This window comes from Thermothelomyces heterothallicus (genome assembly GCF_042370625.1).
Source record: "Thermothelomyces heterothallicus CBS 202.75 unplaced genomic scaffold P884_scaffold_14, whole genome shotgun sequence".
Taxonomy (NCBI): domain Eukaryota; kingdom Fungi; phylum Ascomycota; class Sordariomycetes; order Sordariales; family Chaetomiaceae; genus Thermothelomyces; species Thermothelomyces heterothallicus.
In genome coordinates this window covers 62,861-75,824 of record NW_027192575.1, presented here as the reverse complement: position 1 = coordinate 75,824, position 12,964 = coordinate 62,861, and the positions used below count along the sequence as shown (strand labels likewise).

Here is a 12,964-nt window from a genome sequence, read left to right as displayed (position 1 = left end):
TCTCTTGGGCTCATTTCCTCCGTCACCTTTTTTTTCTTTGGGTAGCGGGCTGGTGGCTGAGGCCGAGATTTCATCCGTTTATTTATTCCTTCTTTGTTCTCTTCGGTTCTTCCTTATTTTGGGCACTGGCTTTCGATCTTGCTACCTTCTCTTCATTTTCCTAAGCTTCTTACTTCGTTCTCCTGCCCACCTCTTCCAAGGCTACCATACCCGTCTTTGTGGCTGGCTGGGTTATTGTTTATACTTAATATTCGACGGTGCCACCTGGCGTGGCTGTTGGGGCGAGTGTTTTGGGGTGACCTTTTATGTTATTTTTTTTATCTTTCTCTGTTTTCTTTCTCGGTTGGGGGAAGCAATGAGGAATGCGGTAGAGGCTGGGTTTTCCCTCGGCCTCCGCGCGTGTGGGCTCTCTGGGCTGGGCTGATGGCAGCGGACCTCTTCTACTTTTTGATGTGTCTGTCAGAATTAAGAGCTGGGAGCGGGATCATGTCTGGAGCGTGGACCGTTCTCTTAGAAGAGATGAGATTCTTTGATATATAAAGATGGAATCATGAAGACTAATCCTTCCATTCTCCTTGCGGCCTGATTGCTTGGAACTTGCCGGTTCCAGCATGCTTTTGATGTTTCCGCTCCGTTTATGTGGTCGGTCTGTGTGCAAATGACGCTGTTTTCCACGAGCGCTGCTGGCTCACTCACCCCTGACACGTTAGTACACGGTCAGAGCAAGAGATTCCTGTACGCAGGATGCATTCCTAAATCCTAAATACTACATACACAGTACGTCCGTACTAGGTTTTTGTCTGCAACGTGAGCCGTTATGGAAGGATACCTTGGCATGCGAGTTTGCTCGGAAAAAGATGCGACAACCTCGGATTATGAGTAGCCTAATACTTCTTATTAACCCCACCAAAATGTGTAATCGTCCAGCCGCTGAATATCGTGTCATGTTCCCGTATTGGCATAAAGAATACAGGTTCAAGAATGGAACCTGATCTAGCAACTCCCATATCTCCCAAGATCTAGCGCCCCGAAACGCCTTTCCTTTTCGCTGTCAGATGGTTCCAGCGAGCCCAGTCTACGTCGGTCCTCTATAGCTTGTTCCCAAGCAACTCTTTTTCCCTTGGCATGACCTGCCTGTTGGCTCCAGGGAGATGAATACCCCGGGCCATGATGCAAACGATGCATGACGCTCAGATGTCCCAGACCAATTCCACTACCTCATCGACCGCCTGCGTGTCGGCCTCGTCCCTTTTGGCGCGATGCACATACAGCTGCCTGAACTTCTCGCCCTTGCCGAATCCGCCGTCAACCGCCTCCAGCTGATAGCTCTTTTTCTTGTCGTCGGGCAGGCGCGGACGGAACGGCCCGTAAATGAAATCGAACCTGCCATCGGCCTCGTCGAACGTGCTTTCCATGCGGTCCAGGTCGATCTTATCGATGCCGTCGCGGTAGACCGAAATGCTGTATCCATTGGCGAGCAGGGTATCCGTCCCGAAGCGCCAGCGCTGCAGGAAGCAGTCACCACACACGCGGGCGATGGCGGCCATGATAGACACGGGGGCCTGGTACCACGACTTCCAGTGGTGGATGCTCAGCACGCGCCGGCCGCTCTCGAAGAAGCCGGCGGGGTCGCCGCGAATGTCGTTTTGGTACAGGTCGTCGACAATCGTCAGCTTGGTCGTGGTGCGTGTGTACATGCAATCTCGGAGCATGCCGTCGCCCGAAGGCACGACGGTCTCGCGCACGCAGTCCTCGAGGTGCGGGTCGAGCTCTCTGGCGAGGGGGACCGAGAGGAAGGTGCCCGCGCCGCCGTAGGCCATATAACCCCATATCTTGATGCTGATCCAATTGTCGGCTAGTGCGCCTAACCACGCGGGCTTGGTATGGTCATGCTCGCTGAGGGCAACCGAGAGGGGGTGCAGGGCAGGGAAGAAGGTGTCATCATCGAGGACGCCGAGCCACTGGGTTTGCGGGCTGGAGGCCTCGAGCATGTCGCGGATCAGGAGGAAATGAAGCTGTTCGACGGCCGCCGGGCGCTTAGGCTTCTCATCTTTGGTGTTCTTGCGCGGAAGGGATTCCTTGAACCTCGGGGAGACGATGGTTGCATTGACCTTATGATCGCGATACTGCGCCTCGAGGGCCTTGAGGTCGGGCTTGAGAACGGGGTCATCAGCGTCCGCGACCACGGCAAGCAGCTGGGCGCCGGTGTCGGCAAGCCAGTGGGCGAAGACTGGAAGCGACTCTTTGACGCGCTCGTATGTGGACGCAATGCCGAAGAGGAGATGGCCGTATTGGCCGTTAGGTTCGGGAAACGCCGGTGGCACCTCGAGGGCAAGCGGCTCACATGGAGGCGGAGCCTCCCGCGAGCAGTCGGCTTTTAGGTTGAGGTTGGTGGTGCTAGAAATGAGCGGGTCCTTGATGTTGCCAAGGGCATTGCGGTCGACGTCGCCGTGGAGGGGCTTGACGCAGCGGCGCGTATACACGATGTTTTCCGTCAGGCCAAGATCCTTGCTGCGCAGGAACTCCCAGTCCCGACCGCAGAAGTCGGAAGATGCACTGCCCGTTCCGCTCGCGCCGGCCTGACTTTGTGACCCGCCTGCTTCTGTGCTCGACGTCTCGATCTCTGGGTCCCGTTGGGGATCATTCTGGCCGGCTCCGGCATCGTGGTCCCTCAGGCCATCGGGGAGGTGAGGCAGCTCGATCGGATAGCCGTTGTGCAGGCGGTGGGCAGTTAGGAGGAGAATGCTGAAGAGGAGGGCAACCAAAAGGGCGAGATAGGTTCTCGCAGAGCATTGATGGGCGAGCATCATGAAGCCGGCATGTCGTCGAGGTCAGAAATGGTCCGAGGCAGGAGGATGCGGAGGCAGGAGGATGCGATGGCCGCTCTGCGCTGGAGCCTGGGAGAGAATCCAAGGGAAAAAAAAAAAAAAAAAACGAACACGCAACGAAACAGGAAAGCGGGCGAAGTTCAGAGAAATGCAGTGAACGAGGAAGGCACCGAAGACGGTGGGGGGCCACTGAGGAGTCTGTCAGGGACCTGAACCTGGAAACCTGAACACAAGGAGCGGCAATCAACGCCTATCAGGGCAAGAGGGACGAAATCAAGGACACCCTCCTCAGACTGGATATTACATTACGGTGCCCATCATTCCGCAGCTCATCTCTTACCTACGCCGTAAGACGTTGGACTAGCTCGCACAGCACACGGCCGAGATTCGAAGATTGCTACTTGATCCTCCGTGTCGCTCGTGCACATCGACGATGTCTTGCCATGCCCTCCCGCCAAGCTTCACAATAGCTTAAATCCCACGGAGATCGCTTGGCACACCGTTTCGCCGCTACATTACACTACGCGATCGAAACCTTACGCAGTATTACTCGGGTAACACCCCCTGGTATTTCCTTCCACGTAACATCTCCGGGGGCCAGACCAGGGTGGACCTTCTCTGCTTCGTCTTGATTTCGGCGGAACACGGCAGTGGGGTTCCACACTGAAACACAGCGAGCGCACTGGATGGAGCCTTGCAGCGACCTACCACAGTAAAGCCGGGACCCACGCGGTTGGGGTGATCGCCAGTAGTTAATGAATCGGCCTGGTTGACACAAAAGAACGCTGCAAATGAGAGGTGGCGCAGCACATCCCTGCACCGTACACTAAATAGTTATCCCTTCGTAGCGCGGACTAGTGTAGGGTACGCGAGGGGGCGATTGGACCTACTCGGACGAATAAAAAAAGAAAGCACCGAAGTATGGAGTAAAGGGGGTCAACCTATTTTGATAGTATTTGCCTTTCCAACACTGAATATTGAAAGAGCGCTAGATGGTGCGCTTCACCTTGGAAGCACGACCGGAGAGTTACAATGACGCAAACTGCATGCCTTTGCTTGCGTGCCTGGTAACTAACTAGGTAGGGTACGTACCCAGCTGTGTTGGGGACCATGCCTATGAACGCGTGCGATGTGCAAGTCGGAGCGATTATATTCCGTATACAAAGTGCCTGCACTAGTTATGGGATGTGCTCGGTCGAGTCGTGGAAACAGCGGCAACGCGTTCTGTACAGCACATAACTCCAACACATGTACACATTACAGGGCCTTTTATCCTTCGCGCTGGACACGCAGCATAGCCATTCATGGCCATTTCTGAGACGCCAGTAATAAAATAGCGGACCGGAATCAACCGCGGCCAAGTATTTTGAAGGACACTTTCAGAACACAAAGCAACGGGAAACCAACTAGCTTGCGAATTCCGCTATATCCCACCTTACCTGATGATGGAATAGTGTACCTTATAACTATCATCTAGTACCCAACCGCGCCCGGTGCTGTGACGTTGAACAGTCAAGCGGGTGGAGCGATCGACCGCAACGGGGCCATTCTTGGCTTCTGTACGCCCGTATTCCGTAACTACCTCCGGCAAACTGTGCATTCCTGTACTAGGGTAGTACCCAGCGTACCGACTCAATCCCTGCTTAGACTTTGTAGAGCTGTCTTATCGCAACGTTCTTCCTAGGAGAGGCAGTCCCTGTAGGGAAGCATAAAGCCAAAAGCACCGATAGACAAGGAAGGATTAAAAGCAACAATGACAAGATTGGTAGATTCCAAATAACTATATTGAGTGTTACACTCTCTTGCAAAGACAATCGGCGTTCTGTCAATAATTTCTTTCCTGCCCGTGGTATGACGTTAACGGACTAAGGCGAGGCGGGCTATACACTACAGTACCTTATATGAAACGTCTTCAGTCCCTTGCAGTGTATCCCCATCGCAGCACAGCCCCACAATCAAGTTTCAACGTTCGCTGGTTGACCGATGCGTTTTCATTAACCTGCGGTGTTGATCCTTAGGTGGAGAGGCAGCAAATTTACTTTACACGGTCCGCTAGAGCCAAATTCCCGGCCGATCTTCAGAAATAATTGGCCAAGTCGATGTGGCCATCAGTTTCCAACAGAGGAAAGAGATTGAGTGCGCCAAAAGATCGCTCGGCGTCAGGATCGAGGGAGTCGGCCCCTGCGACCGAAAAGTCTGGCGTTCCGGACATGTCGGCCAGCCCGAGGAGTGTCGACTCAAAATCAAAATTGAACCGCGGTTCCCGGTTGTCAAGATGACCCGAATGTGCCTTGTCTGACCCGCCAGCACCCTTCTGAGGGCTACTACTTTGCCGGCTCCGAGATAATCCTCGGTCGCAGTTGTTGCCTACCCGCGTCGTCCGAGGAATGAGGCCAAACAGCTGCGACGAGCTTTCTGTTCTCTGCTGCCGCTCCTCTATTTCCCTTCTTTCGAGGTACTGGAGTGCTGTGCTGAGCAGAGATTTGGCGATAAGGGAATACTGTACAGCGTGGGCGTCTGCTTGAGCGAAATATTCGAGGGCGGCAATGGAAGCTCGACAATGTTTCTCGATTATGCGCCCGAAACCGCCCATGAGACCCATCCCAAGTACAAGCGATGAGGCAAAGAGCCACGAACTGGGACTGGACTAAGTAGCTGTGCTAGGAAGTGGGCGAGGATGACTTACACGACGACTGGAGCACGGCGCGTCATTAGGCCTCGCTCAATGAGGCTCTGTACCGGTTCGACCATCAGGATCGCCGCGTCGATACAGGCGTCAGCCAGCTTCGCCTTGCTCGTGAGGCACCTGTCCGCAAAAACGCTCTTCTCCGACAGCCTCCGGTGAAGCTCGACCATCAAGAAGGGTCGTGAGACGAGGATGACAGCATAGTAATAATTTGAGAGGACCTGACAGGCTCCGTTAGCCGTACCAGGCGGGTCACTGGGTAAAGCTTTGTCAACGGTTTCCTTCAGTCGTTGCAGCCACCTATCGGACCAGTCTCGGAGCTCCCGCGATATTCCCTCGGTCAGCCGCGGCGATATCTTACGGCGCGAGTAGACTTCCAGGACGATAGCCTCGATTACCAGGAAAATCTGGGCGGATGCGTTCAGCAGATCGAATCTCTCCTGGCCGTCTTCGTCTTGTGCCCGGTATGGCACCGTGCAGTCAACATCCGACGTGGCCGGGGGCCGGCCCATGGACGTGCTCAGAAACAAGTCCAACACTCTCAGGCTCTTCCAAAGCCGGTCTCTCAGATGGTGGACATCAGGACCAAACCTCGCATTAACAGTCGTTCGGTGGATGCCGATGGAATAGGCTGCTCGAGCCGCAATGCCAAAGAAGAGGAAGGCCCCGTTGATTTGGCAAGCACCGAGCGAGTAGAAAGTGACGAGGATGAAAGCCTGGACGCTGGCAACGCCCACGTTGCCGCTGAGGCTGGTGAATGCGAGGTTCCGAGCATACTCGAAGTAGAGGCGGGCAGTATGCTCGTCCGACTTTTGACAGCCGATAGCGAGCACCAGGTAGTTCACCGCCGATGGGACATCGACGGTGGCATCGCGTGGGCGAGGCTCCTCGGCCCAGGCGGCAATATCATCAGCTAGACGCGCATTGTCAAATATATCAATCAGCCCTGCCGTCACATCGATGTAAGCAGCGACAGTAGGGCGGACGGAAATCTTGATTGCAGGCGGCTCAACCCCGTAAGTACCAGATTCTCCAGGCCTTGAGTAGACGTTCGCAAGGGCCGAGTAGCCGCTGGTTTCGGGGGCAAAAGCCTCGGCGTCGACGCGGCTCGTGACCAGTCTCCGGACGGTCTGGAAAAAGGAAAGAGGCGCGCAGTCCCCGATGAAGATCAGTTTGCCTTGGGCATCGCAAAGAAGACGAGCCTCGCGGGGGACTTCTGTCTCTTCGTGCTCCTCGAGGGCGGTGAGGACGGCGTTCCTGGCTTGCTGTTGCGCAGGGCTGGGGTGCAAAATGGACCCCGCGCTTGAGAATGTGTCGCCTTCGCGGGTGGCACCTTCAATCGGTGCGAGAGTGGATGACGACGTCGTTGGTTGGCGAGGGAATGAGTCCGCTTCTTGACCGCCTCGTCCGGAGGGGACGGAATTTGATGATGACCGTGGGGTCGGAGCGGCAGCAGAGAAGTCCTCAACAGCGACGTCGTCGGAGCGGGGCCTCGGGCGGCGGCGGCGCGGAGCGGTGTAACGGCAGCTATCCGCCTGCCGCCGCCTCACACAGTATGCGCATGGACGGGCGCCACTGCATTTGATCTTTCGCAATTTGCAAAGATCGCAGGCGTTGGCCACGCGCGTGCGGAGTGATCTGGTCTCCATGGCAGAAATGACGAGCAGGTCCGAAAGGCAGAGATCGAATTAAAGCCGAGGGGACTGAAGCTGGCAGGGACTTGGGCGCCCCCACCTGTGCCTTCCAACTTCCGAAATTGAGCACCCAGTTCTCTGTAATCCCCATGTACAATAAATTCCCGTTCCCGTCTGTCAGATCCCTAAGGAGGCCGAAGTTCTTGGATTGTCCCGCAAAACAAAGGATAATGAACAGGATGAAGGTGAGAGGAAAGGGTGCTTTCAAGTACCCTCGAATTAACAATATTCTCATCACATTAATTAGACGGTGGCTGGTTCCTATCATTAGATGATTGGTGACAAGTCGAGACTCGGATCTATGGACTTGGATTCCGAGCCTCAAGACTGCGGACTGAAATTCGATTGGGTAGCAAGATGAAGTAAGTAGTAAGTAAACAGAAAACACTTGATATAATTCAAAGACAAATACAATACCAAGAAAGAAACCTCTAAAACCTACCGTTTAAGACCCGCCCCCCAGTGCTTTGGTTATGCGGAGACTTTGGGTTTCTTTCCAGCTCGCAACCATCGAGGCGATACACGAGTTTAATCTGTAATTACCTCTACGAGAAGTTCAGAGGAGTGCTCCGAATGCCATGAGACAGACTGGATGGGAACCCAGGCAGGCATTTGATTCAATGCAAATGTCAGCTAATTAATTATCCCCGGCGAGTATAAACGAGCTCATATTATAATTAGCTATTAATTATCGAGCACTTCACTCCTGAACAGACCATCAAAACATCGCAAGAGTTCCTAAACATATTGGTAACAACACCAGTAATTACACATCTAATCAATGTTCTTCTCTCTCTTGGTCCCGGCCAGACAAGTCTCAACCAAACGTCTTGAAGAGATCACCCGCATACTGCACAACTAAGCCGCCATACATGACTACATCGTCCTTGCTCTCGGCACGGTTCATATCCTCGGTATACCTCCCGAGACACTGCTCCAGCGTCTTGCGTGACTGCTGCATGTTCTTGGTAAGCCTGTACCTGGAATCCCTCGCCACCACCGCGGCGCGCGGAGTGCCGGCGCTACCAGCGCCGGCAATGTCGGCACCAGCGCCCTGCCCGGCCTCCGCCGCGCCCTCGGCCGGGTGGTCCCGCTCCGCCTGCTCCCGCCGGTTCCCCGCCAGCAGCAGCGCCACCTCGCCGCCCAGCGCTCCGACGTCCCCCGCCAGCTTGGTCAGCGAGTTGAACAGCACCGAGTGCCGAAACGCGGCCCGCAGCTCGTCGCGGTCGAGGCGATCGTGCAGGCGCGCGATGTCCGTCCGCAGAGCCTCGATCTCCTTTCTTGGGAGGATCTGATCCTTTTTCGCGGGTCTTCTGGAGGCAGAGGAAGCGGCGAGGCCGGTTTCCAGGGCCTTGAGGCGCTTGTTGATTGCCCCAAGGGTCTTGGTGCTCGTCGGGGCAGTCAAAACGTCCGTCGCCGTCGCCGTCGCCGTCGCTGTTGTCTTGTCTGCTGTTGCGGTAGGTTAGATGGGGGATGAGGCTATCGTGGGTTCTTCCTTACTTGGTTGGGGACTTTCGGGAAAAGGTGCTGTGGCTCTGTCGCTGTTTCTGCTCATGACTGCCGTCGTGGGTTCAGCACACTTTTGCCTTCTGGGCTCTTCGGAGGTCTGGACGACGGGTGGAAGATGGGTAGAGACCGGGTTTGGATAAGCCCTGAATGTATAGTCGCGGTTGGGCACATGGCCGCCGAGAGGCGTGAGTTCTCTGGGTTCGTAAGCGTGCTGGTGGATGATTTTAGGGTTGGACGGGCCAGGAGTGGCTGGGATCTTGTAGATGCCGTCGTCGATAGGAACCCTGAGTCCCTCGTCAGGTTTGTGCTCGGCTCTCGTCTTGCTGCAGTTGGCCTGGCTGGAAGATCTGGGGCTATCACCGGCTGTTGAAAGCTGCGCCCAGTTCCCGGAATTTTTGATTTCATTGGCACCAATATGCTTGCTTCTCTCCTTCTGATCTTCGTTAATATCCTCTTCCCCTGACATCAGTACACGAGTTGTTTCCTCCTCCTCCTTGGGAGATAATAGAAGGGCAGGCTTGTCGGAAGTCTGATTTTGGATAATAGGACTATGTGCCCAAGGGCTGTCAACGGTCGACCATTTCTCCTGCTCTAGTCTCTTGTCCTCGGACCTTTTAGACTTGCGCTTTCTGTTTTTCCTGACTCTCTTGGCTCGCCTTGCGGTCGGCGATTCCTGGAGATCATTGAGAAAGCCGCGTTTGTTCGAGCCCAACAGGCCGCGATTCGCAGAAGATGGTAAGAAATTGGGCTTCATGTTGCACACCCAGTTGTTGAAGAACAGATCTGTTGCTGGTCAAACTATTGACTGAGAGATCGAAAAGATAAGCAGTCGTCGATGAGACTGAAAGGCCTAGTTGAATCTAGCAAATGAGAGAAGAAAAGAGGAACATTAAGGAGCCGCTGATTCTCACAGAAAGGGGGTACTTGAACCGACAAAATGATTTTAGCATTGCTGGTGCTGTCCCTTTAATTAGTCGTTCAAGAATGAGCAGTACTGATGGCCTAGCGAGGGGCAGCTTGGGGGACGAAGGGCAAGAGAAATCCCGTTCATCTATCAACTCTGCTAGATCAAGAAAGATTGTCTTAGCCGGAGAGACTTGGTTGGGAGATGGAATTGTGTAGTTTATGGAGTGATAAGGCGGTTGATAGTCGGCGAGGGTTAAAAAGCCGGCAGATGATTATTCACATCACGGCGAGACATATTTGAAGCGATCGAACCGAAGCCAAGGTCGACACCATTCAAGTCGATTTCGACCAGAGTGCACACTTGGGATGAACGTTTAGAGCAAGTGTGTTAATCAGCAAGTTATGAAAATGTGGAAACAAGAAGGAACCAGCAAAAGAAGAAACGGGGTTTGGCGAATCGTTAATTAAGGGACCGTACTCTCTTTCCGCCAACGTTAGCTGTACACAAGCATTAAAACAAGAAGGACGACCTATAGGATGAAGAAGTTCAATAGTATGTCCCTAATTCTCCTGTACCACTAGCTACCCCGTACGGGGCCTTCAACGTTTACTTTTAGACATTTTCTCAATCCTGTAGGTACAGAGCATAATTATAATACTCAAGGAACCAAACTTGCTCATCGCTGACTAAACATCGTAAATGGTTTCTTTCAGAAATGATTGGTGACTCCTACCCATGACCCAACAGGTTCTTCCGCTCCGTGTTTGTGACGGCGTCGTTTGACGCCGACCGTTGAAGAGTGACGTTTTTTGTCGTCCTCGGAATGCTTTGTTTGACTTCCCGTCGCCAAGACAGTGCTTGTCCTGCCAACCCGGTTGGCCGTACCCAGCAATAAAGACGGCCACACCATAACTAATGTTTCACGAGCGCCCGTATTGCGGTATTGCAGCATGCGTCTGGACCAACGAGCTGCCCAAGGGCAGGGGTGCTAAAACCCCACTTTGTTCGCTCCCGTAGCACAGCCCCGTCTGTCCACATGTTTCTTTCAATCCCTTGGATTCCAGAGCTGAGTCGGCCACACAGAAAATACATAGGACTTGGCCTGGGTTTTCTGTGTTGTGCCGCCCAACTCACACCAATTGTTGTCGCAGCGCCTCACGGCGTTACCTCGCTCTTCGGACTCCACTCCCCCCTAGCCAACAACGGCGGGAATAGTGGGCCTTACGTCAGTTAGTACTAGTTCGTTACGAGGAGGGACAGAAGGAGTGAGCGGTTCTGTTCACGTCTCACGAAACCCGATGGACACTCAACACCCGGTTCGCCCGGTCTGCACAGTAGCTTCTCAAGCCGCCTTCTCAATCGCATACCCGCGGTTTCCCGTATCCCGCCTCCTCCGAACGACCCATCGATAACTTTTCCAGCCAGAAGAACGTCCAACAGCCGATGCCAGTCGGCCGAATCTTTGGATCCCTTCGGACGGATAATGGCGCCGACAACAACTGCGCTGCTAGGTGCGCTTCTGCTTGCATCAAGCAGCGTGAATGCACAGCAGGCCAAGCTGCAGGTCAACCTTAATTCTGCTGGTGAGTGAGCACTTCCATCCTGTATCTCCGGCACAAAGCCAGATGCAAGGATAGCCGCTAACTTGCAGCAACGACAGAGTCGATCAAGTCGGCCGCGAAGATTGTCGCAAAGAACCTGTATTCCTACTACCACGGGAATGAGCCCGGCCAGACTCCCGGTATCCTACCCGGGCCGCCCCCGGGCGGTCCCTACTACTGGTGGCAGGCCGGCGCCATGTGGGGGACCTACATCGACTACTGGTTCTACACGGGCGATGACACCTACAACGCCGAGACGACGCGGTCTTTGTTGTTCCAAGCCGAACCGCCTGTTAACGCCTACATGCCAAAGAACTGGACCGCCTCGCTGGGAAACGACGACCAAGGTTTCTGGGGTATGGCCGCGATGCTAGCCGCCGAAGTGAACTTCCCGAACCCACCCAAGGATCAACCGCAATGGCTCGCTCTGGCCCAGGCCGTGTTCAACACCCAGGCACCTCGTTGGGAGACGGAGTACTGCGCTGGCGGGCTGCGGTGGCAGGTCGTGTCCACAAACGGCGGCTACGACTACAAAAACACCATTGCCAACGCCGTCTTCATGAATATCGCCGCGCGTCTGGCCCGCTACACCAACAACGATACCTACGCGCTCTGGGCCACCAAGGCGTGGGACTGGATCGAGGCGATGGGCTACGTCACAGACAAGTATGACGTCCTCGACGGCGCCCACATTGGGCACAACTGCACCGATCTCAACCCCGTCCAGTTCTCGGCCAATGCCGCCATGCTCATCCACGCAACCGCCGTCATGTACAACTATGTATGTCTTGGTCACTAGCCTCCCCCCCAAACTCTTCCTCCTCCGAAAAGAGGACCAGTTCAGTTCAACTGACATTGTTTCCCCAAAACTAGACCACTGGCGAAACTCGTGCCAAATGGCGACGCCACGTCGCCGGGCTTCTCAACCACACCATCGACCACTTCTTCCCCGAGGGCATCATGGTCGAGCGGGCCTGCGAGCTCGAAGACCGGGTCCAGTGCAACACGGACCAGCACTCCTTCAAGGGCTACATGCACCGGGCGCTGGCGACCGTGGCCGTGCTGGCTCCCTTCACGTACGAGACCATCACCAAGACGCTCCGCAGCTCCACCGAGGGCTGCGTCTCGTCCTGCCTGGCCGACGGCACCTGCGGCTTCCGCTGGAACACGGGCGAGTACGACGGCGACACGGCCGCCGGCCCCGCCGGCCAGGAGATGAGCGCCCTCGCCGCCCTGTCCACCATGCTTCTCGAGCAGGAGAAGGTGCTCAAGGGCCCCCTGACCAACACCACGGGCGGCACCAGCCAGGGCGACCCGAACGCGGGGCAGAAGTTCGAGGGCGTGTCGCCGCCGAGGGAGATCACGGCGGGCGACCGGGCCGGCGCCGGTATCCTCACGGCCGTGGTGCTGGCGTCTTTTTTGGGGAGCCTCGTGTGGATGGGCATGGGTTGGTCGGAGAAGTGAAGCGAGGCGCTCCTTTTTTTCGTCGTTGCATTCGTGGGGTTTTGGTTGGTTGCGCAAGCGGGACAGGTGCAGTCGGCCGGTTAACAAGTGTATGAGCGTTCTTGGATCTAGCCAGCGGGCGAGCGGTTAGGATCCTGGGTGGACGCCTGAACGGTATCAGAGAGGATGATTCTCGGTCTTGCTCTTTTTTTTTTTTTTTTTTTTTTTTTTTTTTTTTTTTTTTTTTTTTTTTTTTTTTTTTGCGGCGTTGGGGGATATTCGATCCATCCTACGGG

At 55.0% G+C, this 12,964-nt stretch overlaps 4 protein-coding genes across 4 annotated transcripts; 1 reads left to right on the top strand and 3 right to left on the bottom strand.

Moving 5' to 3' along the window:
* Positions 1–845: 845 nt before the first annotated feature.
* P884DRAFT_260529 (glycosyltransferase family 31 protein) lies at positions 846–2,945 on the bottom strand. Its single transcript, XM_069441463.1, has one exon. The coding sequence runs from the start codon at positions 2,808–2,810 to the stop codon at positions 1,191–1,193; it is 1,620 nt and encodes a 539-aa protein (XP_069296697.1). The 5' UTR covers positions 2,811–2,945; the 3' UTR covers positions 846–1,190.
* A 1,960-nt stretch (positions 2,946–4,905) lies between these two features.
* Positions 4,906–7,163, bottom strand: P884DRAFT_202844 (uncharacterized protein; the record flags this gene model as incomplete). The annotated part of the gene is made up of 2 exons (XM_069438461.1): positions 4,906–5,464; positions 5,515–7,163. 2 exons carry the CDS (start codon positions 7,161–7,163, stop codon positions 4,906–4,908), a joined length of 2,208 nt encoding a protein of 735 aa, XP_069296696.1.
* Positions 7,164–8,025: 862 nt separating this feature from the next.
* Positions 8,026–9,471, bottom strand: P884DRAFT_278228 (uncharacterized protein; the record flags this gene model as incomplete). Its single annotated transcript, XM_069443163.1, has 3 exons — positions 8,026–8,657; positions 8,709–9,029; positions 9,078–9,471. 3 exons carry the CDS (start codon positions 9,469–9,471, stop codon positions 8,026–8,028), a joined length of 1,347 nt encoding a protein of 448 aa, XP_069296695.1.
* Positions 9,472–11,107: 1,636 nt separating this feature from the next.
* On the top strand, positions 11,108–12,689 carry P884DRAFT_278227 (glycoside hydrolase family 76 protein; the record flags this gene model as incomplete). The annotated part of the gene is made up of 3 exons (XM_069443162.1): positions 11,108–11,207; positions 11,285–12,006; positions 12,099–12,689. 3 exons carry the CDS (start codon positions 11,108–11,110, stop codon positions 12,687–12,689), a joined length of 1,413 nt encoding a protein of 470 aa, XP_069296694.1.
* Positions 12,690–12,964: the final 275 nt, after the last annotated feature.

Coding starts and splice junctions, on each gene's coding strand:
- P884DRAFT_260529 (XM_069441463.1), bottom strand. CDS start 2,810: ATGATGCTCGCCCATCAATGCTCTGCGAGAACCTATCTCGCCCTTTTG.